General features: G+C 36.6%; 1 protein-coding gene across 1 annotated transcript in view; it reads left to right on the plus strand.

Annotated features, from left to right (window-relative positions):
• The first annotated feature begins 436 nt into the window (after positions 1-436).
• crim1 (cysteine rich transmembrane BMP regulator 1 (chordin-like)) overlaps positions 437-23,492 on the plus strand; it is a 172,717-nt gene continuing 149,661 nt past the window's right edge. Inside the window, exons 1-2 of the mRNA XM_073827217.1 lie at positions 437-788; positions 18,481-18,654. Coding sequence (XP_073683318.1) covers positions 476-788; positions 18,481-18,654 — 487 coding nt within the window. The 5' untranslated portion in view covers positions 437-475. The remainder of the gene's footprint in view (positions 789-18,480; positions 18,655-23,492) is intronic.

Consider the following 23,492-nt stretch of genomic DNA (forward strand, 5'->3'; position numbering starts at 1 on the left):
TCTCTGCTGGCAACAAAAAAACAACAGGACCGCGTTTCCTTCGACAGGGAACTACTGAAAACACATCGCGCGTTGGCTTTATAGGCGCAGGACAGGCTTGCATACGAACGACTCCAAGGAAGAGACGCGTGAGGAAAGTTTTCCTACGCGAAAACAAACTGGACGGAACAGTGCAGAAATCGTGACGCATAAGCCATGCACTGGTTGTACAGCGTGGGATAGTTCTTCTGGTGTCGTTCGCTTGAAGGGGATGCCTTTTTGGTGGCTTTCTTCAACAAAAGTTTGACGCCAGGAACGCCGTATTATTCTGCTCGACAAGAAAACGCGTCTTTTCAGAACGGAACATTTCTCGCGCTCGTCCAGAGTCGCTGTTTTCTTGTGTTATTTGTTGGTTTGGCTGGAGGATCCGTTCCTCATCGTTTAGTTTTGGGGGACAGGGGGTGGGTTGGATATCTATATTTTTCACTTTTCCTTCATGGCCTCCTCCAGGATGTATCTTCTTATGAAATGCATGCTGATTTTCCAACTTGTGGTGTTGATCGCGAAGAACAGTCGGGCGCTCATTTGTTTGCCCTGTGATAAGTCCAAATGCGAGGAGCCCAAGCACTGCACGGGCTCCGTGGTGTTGGGGATCTGCGGCTGCTGCTCGGTTTGTGCCAGGCAGAAGAACGAGAGCTGCGGCGGCGTATACGGTCTGTATGGGACCTGCGACCGCGGACTCCGGTGCGTGATCAGACCCCCGTTAAACGGCGGCTCCATCACGCAGTACGAGGTTGGAGTTTGTGAAGGTCTGTATACACATTTCATTTACTCTTTGAAAAGTTGTCATCCGTGTTCATTGCTTTAATCGCGTCTAATGATGGTGAAAGGAATTAAACAAATCACATCACTTCTGCCTCCGTCTGTATTTATTGGGGAAACTAAACCAAAGCGGATGTGTTCTGGCAAGCCATTTTAACACTTTATTTCATAAAGCTAACTAATCACTTTGTTTGTTTTACCTGTTTTTATTTAGATAAAGGACCTAGTAATTATTTCATATCAGTGCTAGTCATATTCCAATAGTGACAAGTAAGTATTCCATTGTTACTGCTAACAAATTGCAAATATTTTCCTCTGAATTCTGGAAACCTATGATTCAGATATTAACTATTTGACCTATGATTCAGATATTAACCTCACCTTGATTCACTTAATTGTGCTGTCAAGCGTTTGTCTTAGCTCAGGGTCTTCTCTGTAGGGGTTTTCTATCTGAACTTAACAGTATTTTTAATCCTGGTTTAGTACATTTCAGTTTGAAAGGGTATTTTTAAATCCTGGGTTATGAAGCCCTACACAAATTGCAAATATTTTCCTCTGAATTCTGGAAACCTATGATTCAGATATTAAGTATTCTATTCCCAGTGGCGTTTGTTAGTAGTAGTAGTAGTAGTAGCCACAGCAGCAGCAGCAGCAGAATCTATTATGGTAGAATCAAGCATGCTTTCAAGCTTTACTAGGTCTTATTTATTAGATACTAGTACCTATTTTGTGTAATAGCCTACCAGAATATATTCCAGGTACTTACTAGTAGCATCCAACTACAGGTATAGTTACAATAATACAGTAAAAATAAAGTAAACTAAGTAAACGAATAAAAGTTGATACATATTAGCTGGATATGAAAAGTCCATACCTGAACCACAGATCCCTATGAAGTTCTATAGAAAGAAATGCCTTTCCTCTATTGCTATTGTATAGGCTATCTTTCAGACTAGTGAAACTGAAAAAGTTTATTTGTCACTATTGGAGTATTTACTTAATAGGCAGGGCTACTGGTAACAATAGATACGTGCCTACTTGTTAGCTTTAAATGATAATAAATGTTAAAACGGCTTGCCACAGTATCTGTCCGCATGGAAAGGAAAATATAATAGTGTAAAGTATGCTAAATCAGCGATACAATGAGTTGTTCAGTATAATGTTAACCTGGTTAACAGTATTGTAGCTTAGCTTCGAGAAAAGAAAAACTCCTGAACATTATGAGTAATGATTACAGCTAATTTGAGTAGAAATGAACCATTATTCAGCTCTCATTAGATATCGTAATGAGATTGTAAAGCCATTATGGAAAGGATAGTTAGCAGCATGAGGCTGAATGTCAGTGTTCCTGTCTAGTACACAGTTGTACATTTCTGCATACATGACGGTCGTTTGGAGTAGAGTGAAAGAGGCAAGCTGGTTAATGTGTTTGCAGCATGTCGGTTTTCCGTTTCTTTGGGGTATGGCTAACGGATTCCGTGCTGTTTTTGGACGTGGTGCCAGCCTCGCTCTTTCCGCCGAGGCTTGTTGGTTTTTCATCGGAATGTCTGCTATGCAACTTCACTTGCGCCTCAGCCAGTATATTTGACATCGGACCGTCGAGGGACGTGCGCTTCTAATACCTTCAGTCATGAGGCTTTGCTTCTCAGGATGCGTTTTACTCACCTCACCTTGATTCCCTTAATTGTGCTGTCAAGCGTTTGTCTTAGCTCAGGGTCTTCTCTGTAGGGGTTTTCTCTCTGTACTTAACAGTATTTTTAATCCTGGTTTAGTACATTTCAGTTTGAAAGGGTATTTTTAAATCCTGGGTTATGAAGCCCTACTCAAGTGCATGTTTACAGCGTGGAAAGCATACGATGATGGAAGCGAGTTGTTTAGCGTCACTGCTTACCTGATTAAATATTCATGAGCTCTGTACTGTCAAATAAACTTTCAATCACTGTTTAGTTTCTGCGTATGAGAGAAATTAATTGGAAAACGCTTTAAGGCGAGACACTGCAGGTGAATACTTGTATTACAAGATTTCAAAAATGTTAGATTTAAGTATGCAAATGATGCATTATTTAATCCTAGTTTGCATATATTTCTAGTACAAAAATCTAAACGCAGGATAAAGTCAGTTTTTAAAATTCTTCTTTAATTTTATTTATTTATTTTTTTTGACATATTAGAGTCAAATGTTTTTACAGAGGGGATTTGGGGTATCTCATTTTGTCAGTCCATAATTCAGAAAATAACTGACAGAAAACAATGGGGTTTTTTTTGTTTTTGTTTTTTTTTTACAATTTTTGGGGGGAGTACAATGTATAAAATCAAGCAAATTAGATATGAACAAATCCCTATGTAAAAACCTTCAAGATATAGACAAGAATAAAAATGTAAAGTTTGGTGTGTGTAAGTGTTACTGAAGTGGAGATTTATGCTTCAGTGTAGGAGAAAAAAAAATCATTGTATTGTAATTGAAATCTGTTGACACAAATAGCTAAAGTGCTATAAAAGAAACGCTTAACAGTGTATTTTGGGTGTTTTCCCTCCACTAGTCTGAAAAACACTTTATGAAACACCAAAAAGCCCAAAATCTCAAACTTGACAGGTGCATGAAATAGCAACGTTTTTGCCAGCAGTGTCTCCCCTTAACTGGAGCGAAGAAAATAGTATATTGTTTGTTCAAGTAATAATTTTTGGAGACTTAGAACAGCGAGAGCCGATTTATGTGACACTTTGCAGGTGCTGTTTAAATCTGTATTTGCCCAGCGTTATTAAACTCATGAATAAGCAAGTTAAAACGTAAACCCACGATTTACAAATGTAAAAACGGTATTCTACCCAAAAGTTACTCAAAGTGCAACATTTTTGAAAACTGAAGTTGCTTATCTATTCACAATACTGTCAGTGTCAAATATCAGCCAATTTATCGGCCTGTCGCCATTTTTTCAAGTTGTGTTTCTGCTACTGAAGAAAGAATCAAAGCCCTAAATTTTTACTGAAACTTTGCAGGCTTTGTAAACTAATGAAGCAACTACCAGAATGTGGTGTCGTCTCAACCCAAGAGATCTAAAAGTGGCACAGCGATGATCAAAACTGTCATCTTCGCTATTTAGACAGATTTCGAACAGACTGTAACATTTTCTGCATGCTTGCACAATGTCTCAGTGCTTTTTCTCTAAAGAGTCTCGTCGCTTGTTAGGCCCAGTCCAAGTTTGAACGCCGACTTGGTCAGAGGACATGCATTGCAATGTCACGGGTCAGGTTTCAGCATGGCTGGCTATGAAAATTGAAGGCGTCTCGACCGTTTGACATGTAACTGCCGGGGTGACATCTGCTGTAATTCAGCCAAGAAAACACTGCGGCATTGAGTGCCACAGCTACGGCTGTCAGATAAATGAGTCAGATGAGAGAGCGCAGCGAATGCCAGTATAGGCCGTGTCCTGCTAACCTCCACCCTCACCTCCTAACAAACTGAGACCTCAGAGGGTCTTAACAGCAAATTAGTCTCTAAAGTACATCTGCTGTAGACTGTGACTGCCGAATGAATTATGGATATCTCAAAGTTCGGTGTGTTATGTGACATCAAAGACTTGTACTGGCCTTTAAAGAAAAAGTTCACCCAAAAATGAAAATTCTGTCATCATTTATTCACCCTCATGTCATTCCAAACCTGTACGGCTTACTTGCTTTCTTCTGTATTACACTAAAGGTGAATTTCTGAGGAATATCCTGCCGTGTTTTCAATAACGTGGAAGTGATTGACAGCTGGAGCTGTCAGGCTTCAAAAAGCACCAGTGAAGTGGCTCATATCGGTTTTCTGAAGCTAAATAGACAAAAATTGAAGTTGTTATACAGTTTAAAAATCACTTTTGTGTTTCATGGAAGAAATAAACAGATGCAGGTTTGGTACAGACACAGAGGGTGAGTAAATAATGACAGAATTGTCATTTTTAGTTGAACTGTTCCTTTAAATTGAGCACTGCAATCCACAGGGGTGGAGGAGCAAACAACAAAAGCATTTTTCTCTTCGAATTGACCGTGCACTTCACGTCCAAGTCCATAAATTCCTGTGCATTCCAACGCATGAGATTACTTTGGACAGGCTGTTTACAGTGAACACACACAATCGAGATGATGGTCTTGAAATGCCCTGCGGGCTTCTCTGGAGATGGGCTTACCAAGCACATCACATGGAGCACCCAGGGGGTTTAGTGTCAGGACCTTCCAGGTGAGCTTTCCCTGGGAAGTGATGTATGATGTCTCGCTTCTCTATTCAGAGAAAGCAGTCAGGGGTCCCTGTGTGAAGCCGGCTGTACTTGGGAGTTACTTTAGGCCTCATCTTAAAAAGAAAAGGCCTTTACACACAGCTCAAACTGCATCAGTTTCATCAGTTCAGGTGCAGCCCTAGTGTTTTACATTCAGTGTTACATATTATTAAACCATTTATCAAGTGACATTCCACGTCGCAAATGCTTCAAATCTGTGAAACACATTATTTTTGCTTTACTGTGGTTTTCTTGTAGAACTGCTTTATTGGTTTTGTTGACATTCATATGTTTTATGATGATTATAACATATTTTACTAGTGTCAGAACAAAAATGTGCCTTGTAAGGCACAGATTGCTCTGTTTTTATGAAGCCAGTCAGTGGAAGATCTAGTATGGAGCCAGAAATGAACTTGAGGCATCTGGAAATTTAAACACTTTGCTCAATATATCGACAACGCTTTTTTTTTTTTTTTATCCCTTTGGTTAATTTATTCATTGGTGCCCGCTGATGTTGAATATTTGACAAATCCTTAAAGCGATAGTGGAAAATGAAAATACTGTCATCATTTAATGTAGTTTTGTATGACTTGTATGACTTTCTTCTGCAAAACAACTCCATTGGTCCACAATTGGTCTTTAAAGTGCATTATTTCATGTTCCACGAAAGAAAGAAAGAAAGAAAGAAAGAAAGAAAGAAAGAAAGAAAGAAAGAAAAAAAAAAAGAAAGAAAGAAAGAAAGAAAGAAAGAAAGAAAGAAAGAAATAGTGATTTTTTTAAAAAACATGACATTTGAAATGCATGAAATTTTAGACCACAAACACATTTTGAAAATTGAAAAATATTTATAATTATTAACACATTTTTTACTTATTCAGATTCTATAGCAGTTTTAAAAAGAAATATTTATCCATCTTTCATATGCTATACTATGTTTATTTACATAAAATGTGTGTAAAATTTGCCTTAGAAAACAACACATATGTGACCCTGGACCACAAAACCAGTCATAAGGTTAAATTTTACAAAACTGAGATATATACATCATATGAAAGCTCAATAAATAAGCTTTCTATTGATATATGGTTTGTTAGGATAGGACAATATTTGGCCGAGATACATCTATTTGAAAATCTGAAATCTAAGGGTGCAAAAAATCAAAATACTGAGAAAATCACCTTTAAAGTTGTCCAAATTAAGTTCTTAGCAATGCATATAACTAATCAAAAATTACATTTTGATAGGTTTACAGTAGGAATTTTACAAAAAATCTTCATGGAACATGATCTTTACTTAATTTCCTAATGATTTTTGACATTTAAAAGAAAAATCAATAATTTTGACCCATACAATGTTTTTTTTGGCTATTGCTACAGATATACCCCAGCGACTTAAGACTGGTTTTGTGGTCCAGGGTCACATATGTGACCCTGGACCACAAAATAAGGGTCAATTATTTGAAATTGAGATTTATACATCATCTGAAAGCTGAATAAATAAGCTTTTTAGCTATAGGACAATACTTGGCCGGGAAATCTAAATATTGAGGAAATCACCTTTAAAGTTGTTTAAATTAAGTTCTTAGCAATGCATATTAATAATCAAAAATTAAGTTTTGCTAAATTTACGGTAGGAAATACAATGTATTTTTGTCTATTGCTACAAATATACCCGTGCTATTTATGGCTGGTTTCCAGGGTCACATATGTTTGAACACCGGAGATTACATTTACCTTGCTTTAGTTCTCTTGTCGTGCTGTAAGAAAATAATTTATTAATTTGTGCAGCTGACATCCTTGTCCATGACAACATGCACGGTTTAGATTTTTGACATACTCGCGCTGACCATTTACACGGCAGTATGTTTACTGAAGCCTCACCTTGTCCACCCATCTGGAATTGGAGCCCTGAGCTTGACAGTTCGTATCCCCAACTGACTGCACCACATTACTGTTAATACAGCACCAGGGCTCAAATCATAATCTTCCTGACTATGAGAAAAGCAGTGGTCTTTCTCATTTAAATGGCTTCAGACTGGGAAGAATGGAACATGATTATACACAATCTGTTTGCAGAGAACACCTGGAGAATGAAGCGTGCCTGCCCTTATTAATGTCATCCATAGAAACCCTGGACTCTGTCTGCTAACAAAGCAGCTCCACATTGGCCGTAATCACTGTCAGGTGGAGTGCTTTTTGTCTATGGCTTTCCTCTGCCAAAAACGCTAAATGACCCATCTAAATAAAGGTTATGCGTTGATTGGGGAAACATAATACAATTCATGATACAAGTAAACTAAGAAGGTAATCCCAGTTTGAGAGATAGGAGCAGTTCACTAGCATCTCTCCTGTCTCCATGTTCAAAGTGAAGTGCAGAGGCACTTCCTTCAGGCTAAGGCTTATTAATTACGCTTTTGTTGTGAAAGGGCCTTTATAGTTGCCAGAAACTTTTGGGTTTTTTGTTATGAAAAATAAATAAGCAAGCCCAGCAATTTTGTAATCCATTACTTATATAAGTAACTACCCCCAACACTGCTAGCTGGTGCTCATCATCAAATCAGGTGTAGATTTTTTTTTTTTTTTTTTTTACACATAAGGGTGGTGGTGTCATGCATAGGTCGTATTAAATGTGCTAGGATGGTGGTCAGGGTGTTGCTATTAAGTTGCTTCATGTTGTTCCAAATCGTCTTCAAAAGTCAAGGGACCTATGATTTCCGCCATGTGTAAAATGCGAATGAAATTGTGGGATAAAAATAGAATTTACTGTATAACGCAGAATGTCACAGAATTTTCCAAATTTTGGATGAATAAATCAAAAGTAGGTCAGTACACTTAAATCAAAACGCGATATGAAATAGTATCTGCGAATATCAAGTTGCAAAAGTACTATTTAAATATGTATCTTGCACATTCTGCATGTCTCTATGTGAATGAATGACACAGACGCACAGTTTTGTTTATTAACGCTACAAGTGCGCAATGTTTCCAGCTGCTCCTGCCTCTAAATTTATTTTGAGAAAAACTGTTGTCATGTCACATACAAACAGAAACTTACAGGTCTTCACAACAACCCGTCAAAATAAAAGTTTGGTTTAACTTGAAGAAACTATGACAGAAATATATTACTTATTGTAATGATAGTAGTACTGCAAATAATACAATTATTATTAAAACATTATTTTTTAGGAATATTTACCAGAAAATGTATTTCCGAGAATTTATTTACCAGAAAATTGTAGGAATACACAACACAGTATTTCTGAAAAAAAAAAAAAAATATATATATATATATATATATATATATATATATATATATATATATATATATTAGTGGTGGGCCGTTATCGGCGTTAACGTGAGACTCTTATCGGGCGATAAAAAAAATATCGCCGTTAATCTATTCTCAAAATTGGGTTGGGAGCTGGGTCTATACTACGTAAGCTGTGATGACTTTCACCTTGATATTTTAGCGCGGATGACGTATACCTAGTCGAATTGCACTGTAGGGGACGAGAACGAGACTTCAACTTCTGTGAAATTACCACATCAAATGAGACCTGCAAACATGGATGCAGTTATGAAGCCACTTCAGGGCAGGTGCGTGCGTTGCTAGACCCTTTTTACTGGGGCACATGCCCCAGTGAAAATCTGCTGTGCCCCAGTAAAATCTCAAGTTTGAGTTATAATTTACTTTGATAATCCCGAAATAAAGACATTAAACTATATGCAATAACTGAATTGACGCTTCTAAAAGCAACGCAGTTTAATCGAAGACTATGCACGCAGATAGGCTATCCATTCCCGTGCGCGTCTGTGTATTTAACGGCAACGCGCACGTCGTGCAGCCTTTTGCGCAGAAGTACTTGGTTATACAAGTTTGTATAGGTAATTATGTTGTAAATGCAATTGTCAAGGAGTTTGTGATGCATTTTGGAAACAGGAGATGAGCGCCTGATCTAATGCGCCACCTGGCCCGTTCTCGAAGACTTACTTTTAGTCATTGGGTAGCACACATATTCTGAATGCCTTCAGCAGAATTCAAATTAGCCATTTTAATCTAGATTAATCTAGATTAATTCCAAGATTTAATCTAGATTAATCTAGATTAAAAAAATGAATCTATGCCCACCCCTAATATATATATATATATATATATATATATATATATATATATATATATATAATAAAAACAATTAATTATATATGCTTTTGATTAATTTAATAATCAAATATTAATAGTATTTGATTAAAAACAATAAATTTGATTAAATAAAACAAAATACAGAAAATTTAAGATGTATAAAAATGGAATTAGGAAAAAAATAAAATAAAACGTAATTTCAGAAATAAATTAAAAATAGATTTCATTAGGCCTGAATGAACCAGTTGTTTTTGCAATTATTGGACCTTCCAAGCCTCAAAATAATGTAAAAGCACAGTGAATATGTCATCCTAATGTTTCACTGTGAAACAATGAAATGTCTGTTGTATACCAAGTCTTCTGAAAAACAGCTTAAAATTAAAGTCATTATTTATTGATATTCTTCCTCTCCAGTGAGCCATTAACTGCTGGATCGTTGAGTCAGTGACTTGAACTAACTCAAGATCTGGATCAGGTGACCATTTTGAAGCTCCAGACCCCATTCTTTGTAATTACATGAAAAAAAATGGTAACACAGGTTTGGATTAACATGGTGCCAGTAAATAAATGGTGACAATTTTTGGGTGGACTACTTGAGATCTAGATCAGGTGACTATCTAAAAGCTTTAGTCCTATTCTTTCTAATAGTGCGGAAAAAATCCTCTATGCTTTCACTTTTCTAGCTTATATTATTCTAAACGAAGTCTGAAACTTTGTATTATTAGCTCTTTCGTGTTTTATTGGCTGAATCGCATATTTTATTCCTCATTCGCAAGTCGCTTTGGGTAACTGAAAAATGTAAATGTACCAGAACAGTAATACAAGTTTGGAGTAACATGGTGAGGGTGAGCAAATGGTGACAGATTTTTTGGGTGAAATATTTCTTTGAAGCAGAGCATCGCTGCCAGCCAAAGTACATGTCTTTGCCTATGTTTTTCTTCTTTTTCACAAAAAGGGACAGCGCAGGCAGGCTGAAATTTGTTGAGAGAAACCCGGTTGTCTGGTGTAGTCAGTGAAGACAAGCGGAAATGTGTACCCCCTCTCGGCAGCCTCCCTGTCACGCACTTCCCTGAAGTCTCTCTTCTGCTCCTCAGAGTACTAAGTGTCCTCAGGGGGTGCTGCGTAGGGGCCGGCGGGACTTTTCGGGGTTATAATTCAGAGGCTGGAGAGTTGGTGTCAAAAAGGGGGGTCCGTGTTTGAACAATGAACCGAGGACACAGACTGTAGTCACTTTTTTCCTGAAGTCAACTCTGAATTGGCTTTGCAGCCTACACTCTTAAAAATAAAGGTGCTTCTTCACAGCGATGCCATAGAAGAACCATTTTTGGTTCCACAAAGAACCATTCAATCAAAGGTTCTTTTGAAGAACCATCTCTTCCTTAACTTTTTATAATCTGAAGAACCTTCTTTCGCCACAAAGAACCTTTTGTGAAACAGAAAGGTTCTTCAGATGTTAAAGGTTCTTTATGGAACCATTTAGACAAAAAATGTTCTTCTATGGCATCATGAAGCACCTTTATTTTTAAGAGTGTATTTACTTCTATAATGAATTAGGATATTTAATGAGGAAAAAATTAGCAGGAATTGTGAAAGTGGGTATTACATACATACACAAATAGAGTCAGATCTAAACCTAAATAACTATTTTAACTACCTAGTGTTAGCCATGACTGTCCACAAACCAACAGCAGAGAGCTTCTGTTTTTCGCCTGTTGAGTTGATTAAAACAGCTGTTCCCAATGAATAGGATGCTTTAGAACAGCTTAGACTATTTGGAATGGTATAGAACTTTGGATTTTACCATAGACTGTGACAGTTTGCAAAGGGTATGAATAATTTTGGACATGCCACTTTTTGTTCAAATGTAAATAAAAGCTGAGAAATATTTTTTTCCACAATGATGCCTCTTGTATATCATCTTATTAACTTCTGGGAGAAGTCATTTCCGGTCAAAAAAAAAAAACTTGCTGGTTGAAGTCAGAATTTGCCAGGGGTGTGAATAATTTTGGGCTTGACTGTATATATATATATACATTTATTTATTTGAAATTATGAAATAATATCTAATTATTTACGCATATTATAATAATACTTCAATTATAAACGTATGCATGCTGATAAATTGTCCATAATAACACTAGGTATATGCGTTAAATAAAAGCTTAATTCTGATGTCATGTTGACTTGGAAAATTAATAGCTTTTCTAATTTATTATGAGCATATTTATCTTCCTGTCTTCGGTTTCTTGTATTAGCTGGTGAGTAGCATTTAACAACTAGGGTGTTAAAAATGCTGTCTTTTTCCGACAGAGTAATTAATTGGTTTGGTTGCAAATTAGCAAGCATCTCTTGCTTCAGGAAGGACTCCTGCCTCGATAACAACCGGTGCCACTGCAAAGTACAGCAGGAAGGCCATGCATCAGCTAGCAGAGGACGAGCAGCGATTTGGTATCATGCCTTGATTTCCGCAAAACAGCACTTTTCACTGTTTGTTTATGAAGAACCGCTGTGTTGAATGTGGGTTCATTTTATCCCTCGAGTTTTTGTGATTTCACAAGCTTTTTTTGTGAGGTCGTTTTAGCCGCCTCTTCACCTACCAGACAACCTATATTAGGTAATGTGAGAGGATGGTGTTTTCGCTCAGTACAAGGTTGTAATACAAATACTCCGTTGAATGGAATTCCTGAGAGATTGTAATAAGAGCAGTCACACTTTCTAAAACTGTTATTGTTGTAACACACATCTCTGACCACATAAATCTGTGGCATGCTTCAAACAGAGAGTGTGAAAACATTTTAAAGTCAGCATGAAGTGGAAATTCACCCTGTCTGGTATCTTAATGTTGCATTTTTTTTTTTTTTTTGAGCTTGTAATTGAATCCAAATCTCACAACTTATCCTTCCAGGAAAACAACATACTTCTGTCTTGTGACATATACTGTATTTCGGTCTTCTCCAATCATTTATTCCACTTAAAGCCCACTCCTACACTCTTAAAAATAAATGTGCTTCAAAAGGTTCTTCACAGGGATGCCATAGAAGAACCATTTTTGGTTCCACAAAGAACCATTCAGTCAAAGGTTCTTTAAAGAACCATCTCTTTCCTACCTTTTTATAATCTGAAGAACCATCTTTCACCACAAAGAAACTTTTGTGAAACAGAAAGGTTCTTCAGGTTTTTAAGGTTCTTTATGGAACCATTCAGACAAAAAAGGTTCTTTTTTATATGTGTATTTTACATTCGGCCCCAATCTTGTAATTTATATATGCCTTCATTTAATGAACAATAGAAGTTATAGATAAGTAAATTGATAAGACAAGTAGAATCGAGCCCCTGCATTAATTTTTTTTCTTTTTTTGATAACCTCACTCAATTGTGCATCAAATGTGTGACATAAAAGGGATGGTTCACCCAAAAATGAAAATTCTGTCATGAATTACTTACCGTCATGTCGTTACAAACCCGTAAGTCCTTCGTTCATCTTCAGAACACAAATTAAGATATTTTTGATGAAATCTGAGAGCTTTCTAACCCAACGCAACCAACATGTTGAAGGCCCAGAAAGCTAGTAAGGACATTGTTAAAATAGTCCTTGTGACATCAGTGGCTCAACTGTTATGAAGCTACGAAAATATTTTTTGTGTGCAAAGAAAACAAAAATGACGACTTCATTCAACAAATTCTTTTTCTTTATCAGTCTTCGATGCGCAGTAATGAGAGTACCACAAGGCATGCGTGTCATTATTTTTGTTTTGTTTTTGCACAAAAAGTATTCTCTTCATAACATCTTCAAGCATCCTTTAAGACAAATTTGGGCATTTTTATTTTATTTTTTATTTTTTTATATATAAACACTTTCCTTATTCTGAGCAGTACAAGACTTGGCTACTTTTCCTAAGTTTGCCACCTGAACACACACACACACACACACACACACAAAATTGACTTGATGCAACAAAGTTAAAACTCTTTAATTTGTCCCTCATGGACAAAAATAGGCACTCATAGGAAATGAATGGGAAATACTACAATTCAGAGCATATTATAATTTGTCCAATAAAAATCTATAAATCCAACACAATGCAAAAGCTCTCGGATTTTATCAAAAATATTTTCATTTGTGTTTCAAAGACGAACAATGGTCTTATGGGTTTGGAACGACATGAGGGTGAGTAATTGATGACAGAATTTAGATTTTTAGGTGAACTATCCATTTAAAGAGATTTTTGTTTTTGGTTTTATTGAATCTAAAGTCTCAAAGATGGTTCCTGCAGTTTTAGTGACTACAATACAGAATTCTATGGAAGCCCGCTTCCACCACTGAATATATAAATAAAATAAAAAGTTTTTTCGCGACTTTTTCTCTTACAAGTTGGATTTTTTAAAATCAGAATTGCGTCATACAAACTCACAATTCTGACTTTTTTTCTCTGAATTGTAAGATAAAAACTCACAACTGTGAGTTATAAAGTAAGAATTGTGAGATACAAACTCGTAATTGTGAGTTAGAAAGTCAGAATTGCGCGATACAAACTTGTAACTGTGAATTATAAAGTCAGAATTGCATGATATAAACTCACAGTTCTGACTTTTTTTTCTCTAAATTGCATGATATAAACTCACATTTGCAAGAAAAGTCAGAATTGTGAGATAAAAAGATGCAATTACCTTTTTTATTTTTTATTCAGTGGCGAAAACGGGCTTCCATAGTGATATTGCTGTAAAGCTGTGTCCGATTGATTGTGTTTTCAACATGTACACTGATGCCTCCGCAATTTTGTAATATCCAGTGGGAAATTATATTTATTGAGCTCTGATTTTCTTGGGGGCGTGTCAATTAAAGACTCATGATGGAGCAAATTAGTCGTGATTGAAGTTGTAATTGTCAATGTTTGCCTTGTACAGGGTTACAATTACATTGTACTAGGGTTATCAACTTAGCAGAATAATTGACTCTGATTAATTATATTGAAAGGGAAAAAAACATCAGACCACATCTTTTGTCATGCATGGAAAAACTGAAGTAAACCCTGAACCTGCACTGAAAACACGAGTGATAGGTTTACATTTAATATGGAAGTCTGTAAATTATCTTTATTTGTGGGCTTTCCTTAGTTAAAGGAGTAGTTCACTTATAGAACAAACATTTACAGATAATATCACTCCCTTGTCATCCAAGATGTTCATGTCTTTCTTTCTTCAGTCGTAAAGAAATTATGTTTTTTGAGGAAAACATTTCAGGATTACTCTCCATAGTGGACTTCTATGGTGCCCCCAAGTTTGAACTTCCAAAATGCAGTTTAAATGCACCTTCAAAAGGCTCTAAATGATCCCAGCCAAGGAAAAAAAGGGCCTTATCATCTAGTCTAGCTTTGCGTGAACTGTGTATCCCGGTTCATGACAGTTAGTGTATGTTGAAAAACTCCCATCTCATTTTCTCCTCAAAAACTTCAAAATCGTCCTATTGTTGCAGAAGTACCAACCCAGTGTTTACAAAGTGAACATGCAAAGAAGCTGATGAAAAAGCTAAAACAGTGATGTAGGACGATTTTGAAGTTGGAGAAGGAAATGAGATGGGAGTTTTTCGACGTACCCTAACTGTCTTGAACCGGAAAACACAGAGTTCACGCAGAGCTAGACAAGACAAGCGTTTAAGGTTAAAGAGTATATAAACTGTAATTTCTATTTTTATTTCTAGAAAATAACTGATCGTTTCGCTAAATAAGACCCATCTTTCTCAGCTGGGATCTTTTAGAGCCCTTTGAAGCTGCATTTAAACTGCATTTTGAAAGTTCAAACTCGAGGGCACCATAGAAGTCCACTGTATGGAGGGAAAATCCTAAAATGTTTTCTTCAAAAAGCATAATTACTTTACGACTGAAGAAAGAAAGATATGAACATCTGATGACAAGGGGGTGAGTACATTATCTGTAATTTTTTGTTCTGGAAGTGAACTACTCCTTTAATATTGTGATTAACATTTTAATTGATTTGACGTCATGCATTTTGCGTACTGAATGATGCTAAATACTGCTCATGTAGATGGTTTATTGGCTTGCATTGCAGCGCAAGAATCCTAAAATACATACCTAACACATCAGTTACATATATTATGCATATTTGCACTTCATTTGGTTGCATTAGCACTAAAACATTGTGTTGAGAAATATGAAAGTGTGTCAGTATTTCTCTGACTGAAATCGGTTGAATGCACATCACGTCGTAATTATGATTTCTGAACTTGTAAGTAGGAACTTCCCAGGAGGTCTTCAAGGCAATGCTGTGAACACGCCAGGCTCAATCCCGCTGTGTGGCTCAGACCACCGCGACGTGTTTATCATGTGAACCCTATGCCAGGTTACTGACAACCCTTGTTTGGCAGGAGACTCAACCTTCCACGCCCAGCTAAACGACCCGGAGCTGGTCTGGAGAGCCATGCTTAGTTACTGAAGAATCAGCTGTTGACAGCAGCTATTTGGGGACTTCACCCCTGTGGCTTTGGTGAAAACAACAAGCGCCGGGGCTTTGGAACATCAGCTTCCAGTCCTTGATTGTTAGGAGATCACAAGCTCACACATACTCACAGTCCCCTATAGACAGGGATAGTGATAGGCTTGTGTTCCTTCGGCCCACGGTATGGGTGTTGTGCCGTACAGCTGTGCCGTAATCACATCCATCATATCCAGATGACCCAAACAGTGGACCGCAAGTGTGCAGCTGTGCACCAGTAGCTGAACACATGACTGACCTTACAACGAACAGACACGGGCGGGTGAGAGGAGTGTTTTTCCATGACTTGTTTATCCTCGGAGTATTTAAAGTGACCCACCCAGGGGTTGAGAAGTTATGGATACAAAACAAAGTCATTTTGTAGTTTATGTAGTCTCATTATTGCTAAATCAAATCGTAGGTTGCGCTGCAGTACGAGGCAGGTTTCTGCAGAAACGGTTCTGACTCAACTGCCGAATTGCTCATAGATGCGCAAGGCCCGTTATTTATTGGCAAGCGGGCTGCATTCCTCAGAGACCAAAAGACACAAATTACATGCATGCAGATGCGTCTACATGCATGCACTGGTACTTAGTATGCAGTAGGGCTGGTTGATGTAAACGCAAGGAAATCAGTGTTTTGAACAGTTTCATTGAAATTCAACTCAATTGTCATTTATGTTACGGTCTAGCATATAAAACGAATGGCCTTAGAAAAATCTATGAAAATAATTATCACAGTGTTTTATTTAATTTTATTTATTTTGATGTATGAATATTAGATATTCAATTAAATTATCATATTTAAATATTTTAAAATGTAAAAAAAAATGTATATATTACTTTAACTAAATACAGTTTCTATTTAGAATAAATGTTGTTCTTCTTCCTTAACTTTTTAGGTATAAAAAAAAAATATTAAGCGGCAAAAATGTTTTCCACATTGATAATAAATCAGCATATTAGAATGATTTTTGAAGGATCATGTGAAATATTATTGCAATTAAAAATAGTGGTTTTCTATTTTAATATACTATAAAATGTAATTTATTCCTGTGATGCAAAGCTGAATTTTCAGCATCATTACTCCAATTACTCTATTTATTTATTTTATTTTGTTTTATTTTATTTTATTTTATTTTATTTTATTTTATTTTATTTTATTTTATTTTATTTTATTTTATTTTATTTTATTTATTTTTTTGAATCTTCAGTCTCACATGATCTTTTAGAAATCATTCTAATATACTGATTTATTAGAAATGTTGGAAACAGTTGTGCTGCTTAATATTTTTTGGAACCTGTGATACTTTTTTCAGGATTCTTTAATTAAATAAAATGTAAAAAAAAAAAAAAAAAAAAAAAAAAGAAAGTCTCTTGGAAATTAGAAATCATTTTTAACAATATGTTGTTTAAAAGTTTGGTGTCCCTTTTTTTTCTATTTCTGAAAGAAATTTATACTTTTATTCAGCAATGATGTTTTAAATTGATAAAAAAAAGTGACAGTAAAGATTTCAGTTGTTAGGAAATATTTTTTATTTTGAATAAATATGGTTCTTTTTAACAATGCATTTATCAAAAAATCCTGAAAAACGTATTACAGGTTTTAAATAAAATATTAAGCAGCACAACTGTTTGACAATTAACACTGATAATAAATCAGCATATAAGAATGATTTCTGAAGGATCATGTGACACTTAAGACTGCTGAAAATTTGGTTTTGCATCATGTAAATAAATTATATTTTAAAGAATATTTACATGGAAAACCATTATTTTAAATTGTAATAATATTTCACAATATTGCATTTTTTCTGTATTTTTGGTCAAATAAATGCAGCCTTTGTGAGCAAAAGAGACTTTTTTAAAAGAACATCAAAAATCGTACTAATCCCAAGCTTTTGAACGACAGTGTATATACGGTAAAAAAAAAAAGTTTTTATTTTGAATAAGTGCTTGAATAACACAAGTGCTTGTTCTTTAGAAATTTTTTAATCATCAAAAAATTCTGAAAAAGTATCACAGATTCCAAATATTATTAAGCAGCACAAATGTTTCCGACACTGAAAACTAGAGTAATGGCTGATGAAAATTCAGCTTTTAATCACAGGAATAAATTCTTTTTTTAAAGTGTATTAAAACAGTAACCCATTCATTTAAATTGTATTATTTTATTTAATTTAAAAAATCAAGCCTTGATTAGGCCTGATTATATATATGTTTTTATACAAATATTTAATAAACAAACTAGCCCTGGTATGCACCCGTCTTGAGTGTATTCATCCGTCCTAAGCACACAAACATGCGTGCGCGCCGATAAGGTGAACAAGCAGTGGGCTGAAATACCAGAGCTTGTATCAGCAATGTGTGTTTGCACTGCAAATAAGACTTCATAATGTTGCTGGCAGATAGAAGCGTCTTCAGGGTCGGGGTCATTCTTATTTTGAAAATGCGCTGCTCTCCGCCACCATTTATCTATCGTGTAAGTCGTGAGAGGCTAGGAACGTAGGAACTGCATAATCCTTTATAACAAGACGATGTTTCTCTCTTATTTCCGAGTTCTACGATACCCCTTGCACCTCAAATGCACATGTAATTGGCCGTATGCTCCTCTCTAGCATTCAGTAGCCTCATTACCTCAGCATCGCCAGACCTGTTGGCTTTGGGGAACCCTCTATTTTAACGATCCTGTGAAATGTTTCGGGATGATTCTGAATGTTTGATCTGGTAATTTATGATGATGAATTTCTGTTTCTGTGGCATCCTCATTGATATGTGTCTCTTTCATTTCCGCTCAGATGAAAACTGGGATGACGACCAGCTCTTGGGCTTTGAGCCATGCAATGAAAACCTGGTTACGGGCTGTAACATCATTGATGGGAAGTGTGAATGCGACAGTGTACGAACTTGCAACAACCCATTTGAATTCGCTAGCCAGGAAGCCTGTCAGACAGCCCTGCAGAAGATTGAAGGTACCTCTTATTTCTCCATTCTCATTATCTTTTTTCTCTGTCTACTTCTAGCGTAAAACTTGTACCTACATGCGCATGTCTTTCTGCAGCAGTCATAATGTCATCATGCTGTTTAATGCGTCCTTGATGGGTTTCATCTTTAAAATATGTGCTTGAACTCACGATTGCTTGTTTTTGAGAGCATACTCGAAAACAGGATTTATAATAAGTCCCTGTACGATTCTTGCAAGGTAGAACTCAGATATCTTCATAATTAGCTTTGAGAGAATACAAAAAGAATCAATCTAAGCCCAAATTTTTGCCATTAACGAAGGGGTTGGTTGAACCTGTGAACTAAATATGAATGTCAGTTTTTGTGTGTGTGCGCAAATGTGCAGTAGGTCATTTCTCAAGCTATTTTTATGTCTATTTAAATGTTTCGCAAAATGTTTTCCCCTTTTTTTTTTAAGTTTGCGACAGCAGCATATTTTCAGTCTTTCCTAAGCCACTGCATAACAATGTGTTCGAAATCCCTGGAGCTGTTTTTTTTTTTTTTTTTTTACGTAGTTGTTTGTTCTAATTCCCTTTCCTTTATAAAGGGTGGGGTATCGAAAGAGTTTTTTTCCTCCTTTCTTAGCAGCATCTTGCTTATTTGACAGGTTTTTTTAGAAGCCTGTGATTAAACAAACAAACGAGCTGATTTACTAGAGGCTGATAAAGCTCCTTTTAGAGCTATCAGAATGCAAATGTTGCGTTGAAAAATGCGGTCCCTGATGGATACTTGCTCGCATTCTCTGAGCGGGCCTGTGTGTTGAGTCTGAGCTGGTGGCACACTGGCAATTAAACATAAAAATACATGCTTGTCATCACAACGGTCTAAGCAAGGGGTGCAGGGCCTTGTTGTTTTATTGCAGCAGGTGTGCTTTTTGTCATCCTTGAAGCAGGCAGTGGCTATTTTTGAAGGTTTACCACTTGTTTTGTTTTACTAATAGGTGCTTGTCATGTTGTTTTGACTGGTGCTTCAGAGTTGTTGCAGTTGTCACTTGTTTATTGTGATGTTGTGTCTAGTCTGGGATGTTGTTTTGCTTGCCTATTTGTAGAGTGGTCAATTTGCTGGAAATGTTATGTCTAATAGATACTTAATTCTCTTGATGAGTAGCTTGTTGTTGTTGTCTATCATTTTGATGTCTTCGTCCCTTTACAGTGTTTTATTAGTTGTGCCAGGCTCATAAAACAGACAAAAATCTTACACTGAGTAATACTAGCTAAAGAAAATATCATAAAGTGTTGGTGGTAGGCTCTTTTGACTTGGACCATCTCTGCTAACACACTAACAACCAAAGAAATGCAACCCAGGCTCAGTGGAAAAACATGCCTGTGGCAAAATTTCAGTAAAATAATATTACACTACTTGTTGCAAGTTTAAAAGTGAAATGGGACTAAGTGGCACTAAAAATGTGTTCAGTTTTCCCTGAAATGGATGAATGTAAATGAGGCAATGTTTATTACATTGGTTGTTTTATGTATTGGAGCAGTTCTGTAAAAAAAAAAATGTCTGGTGAGTGGCACTGTCTTATTTAGAAGAAGCATACCAGCTACACATTCAACCCTCTGATAGAACAAGAATGTATTTGTTGAAGTAGTCATGGCATTTTAGCTTGCTTCTAAAAGTTTATCATGACTCAAATTTTATTGGACTAGATCACAAGTGCAGTGCTGTACTAGGTGCACTACCAAGCAAGTTTACTACATTAGAAAACACATATTTATGAAGCTGGTGATGTGGCGCAAACATCTAAATGTATTCGTTTATAAAACGTGGTAAAAGTGGTAAAAGCATTTTGAGGTCATAACATAGTGTTGTGCAAGAATCCATGCAAAACAAAAGTGACTTAATCAATAATCTCCCTCGTAATCATAATGTTTGAAAAGAAAGAAAAGTTGTTGGTATTTTTCTGCAACTAATGTTCATTGTAATTGGAAGCTTTAGTTTATGTATAGGTATGTTTTTGCTAAAATGTAGATTGGCATGTTTTTCCCAATAAGTCCATGTAGCAGACTTGTTACAGATAACATGCTATAGCTGTAGGTAATCACAGCGTGCCGATATAGAGCCATATCTCACGTCTACGAGTGTATTTATACAACAGTTTGACGGCACAAGTGTGTAAACACATAAACAAAATAACAACAGTAGTGTCTTTAAAGGCCCTCTTTTGTGCAGAACTACTTCCTTCCACCACGGATTCAAGTCTAAAGTTGACAGTTTAATGCTGCGTTCACACCGCCCCAACCGTCATGCGTCAGTTGCGGCAAGATTACATGTAAAGTCAATGGTTGAGTCCGTCAGAGGTCCGTCAGAGGCTCTGCGTTGCGTTGTGTCCGTTGGATCCGTCAACTTTTCAAGCGTTACCTGCGTTTCAAGCGTCAATGCAGCAAACGCAAGCAATGCAGAAGTTCAGCTAGCTGAACTTTTGACGGACTTGACGCACTTGACGCAGTGCGTCAACCAATCAGAGCGTCTCACTGTAGCGACGTCACCACACGTATTTTGAATGAAGCGGGAGCAGAAAAAACAACAACATACAATTCTCTGCGATTGCAGACGGCTACAAGCTTATTCTAGCCGTCTGCAATCGCAGAGAATTGTATCATTCGTCCTCGTTGTTGTATAAAGACAGGAATGTAAAGGAACTTGCTTGGATGAAGATCGCTGAAGAGATCGGGATGTCAAATTTTTTCTCAACGTAATTATTTCCCATTTCGTTAGCTAGCGAAACATGGTCATGAGAGGATTCCAAAATGTCCAGTCCCAATAGTTTGCCATGGTTTATTCAGGGGAAGTGTGCAAAAAACTAGATGCGTTGGGAGCGTTGCCTGACGTGTGCGTTGTGAACGCACCAAAAAGCAAGCGTTGCCAGCTTCAACGTACATGCGTCAAACTAGATGCGTTAGGTGCGTTGCCTGACGCAGACAAAGTGTGCGGTGTGAACGCACCATAACAGCTGAGCCCAAGCCTCCATTACTAATTCCAAAACGTCCCTTTAGAACTAGTAATAAATGAACATTGAGTTGCTGAAACATTGAAAGCTTATTGTATTAATGTATTAAAAGCTGACTGTATTATGTAGAGTATCATGAGAGAGAGATGAACTGAACTGACCTGCATTTGATACAGCCTTTATTCATCAGATCAGTCCCATATTCACAATTAGTTTTACTGTCCACTGAGGGAAGCGTCATCTTTGTCGTAACATTAATATTCTTTCATCTGTTAAGGGTGATTTCCGAAGACAGCACTGCTCAGTGCATTTGTTAGTTGCGTTAAGTTGATGTTGAAACTAAAAATAATTAGTTATTAATTATAATAAGCTTATGACTGTGTTCATTTTTTCCGACGTAAAAGTCTTTACTGCTGACTCGCAAAAACAGTCTCTTGTCACCGTCTAATGGCGGAACAATGTAACTAAAATCACCATCACAAACACACGCAACGTTTCTCAATACTAAACACTATTATTTATATAAAATACAGTATGAAATATCCCTATTATTCATATAAAATATTATTTATTTAATAATAATATTTAATAAACAACAACAACAGCCATCATAAAAGTTGCTAGGCAATTCAGTCAAAATTACACAGGCAGCGCTCTGATATACAACATTGAATTTACATAAACATTTACTCTGTAAATGTGTTAAGTGCAATTGAATGTACTGTAATGTACTCAGTTCTAATGCAGTTATAGTGGTCAAAAATAATTAGTTTTGCTCATGGTTGTCCGTTAATATAAGTTTGTACAGAGCTTGTAGAGACACTACCCACCTAGCTGGTGTACATAATACACTTCTTGTTGCTTGAGAACGTGATGCATTTTCTGGCTGTTGCGTAAAGTTGTTTTTCCTCCAACCTCCTGATACATCTGTTTGCGCTCAGTGCCGTGAGGAGCGTGGGCCAAAGCACATGTTTTGCAGTGTTGTAATGGTATGCGCTCAGCAGTTATCATTTGCATAAGAAAAACATTACTGTCGTGATTCATCAACCTGGCCATCTTTTGTGTCTAGAGTCAGCAGACATTGAGTTTTTATTGATTTTACATTAAACAATTGCTTCTGTCACACAGAAGTGGAGCCGTCAATGTAATATGATTAAATCTCGTACTTCCAATTCACTGCTGGTGAAGGGAAGAGAAAGAAGTGTATTTAAACGACTACACGTGCGACTAAATCAGAATAACCTGAAATATGGGTTCGTTCTTCGAGGTCATTCACCCTTTTCAGACCGATGGAAAAACGTCCTTCCTCACAGGGGAATGTTTTGTGTTTACGGGAAGCCGGCAGACACAAGGGCGAACGCTGAATAGATAAGTGCTATTGATATTATCAGTAGTGCATCGGAACAGGCTCTATTTTGAACAGTGCTGTGACCTCTTAGATTTCTTCAGCCAGTACTGTGAGGACTGGGCTCTTTTGAAAGGACGGTAAAGATTGATAATGCCGTCACAGTGCCCTCTTCAAGGTTCTCTAATGACATCCATATTCTCTGCTACCGTTGGTACTACAGGAAATCAATCCCCAATAAAACTGTAATAATATGTTGACCTTTGGTGTCTAAGTAGATTTTCTCTCTGGGTAAAAAAATATTCCAGAGCAGTAAATCATCGCCAGACCTGATGGAAAGATGTTAGTTTTCACATCCTCCTTCATCTGTTGTTATAGTGTAATCAGTTTTAAATAAACCCAATGGTACATAAAAAGAAGAAAGCTAGTTGCTTTAAGCATCATTTAGTCACACTTTCTTTTCTAAGTGGATGCTTCTTAGCAAGAATAATTAGTCTAAGTGAGAGTAGAGG

This window comes from Garra rufa, chromosome 21 (assembly GCF_049309525.1).
Source record: "Garra rufa chromosome 21, GarRuf1.0, whole genome shotgun sequence".
Lineage (NCBI taxonomy): Eukaryota > Metazoa > Chordata > Actinopteri > Cypriniformes > Cyprinidae > Garra > Garra rufa.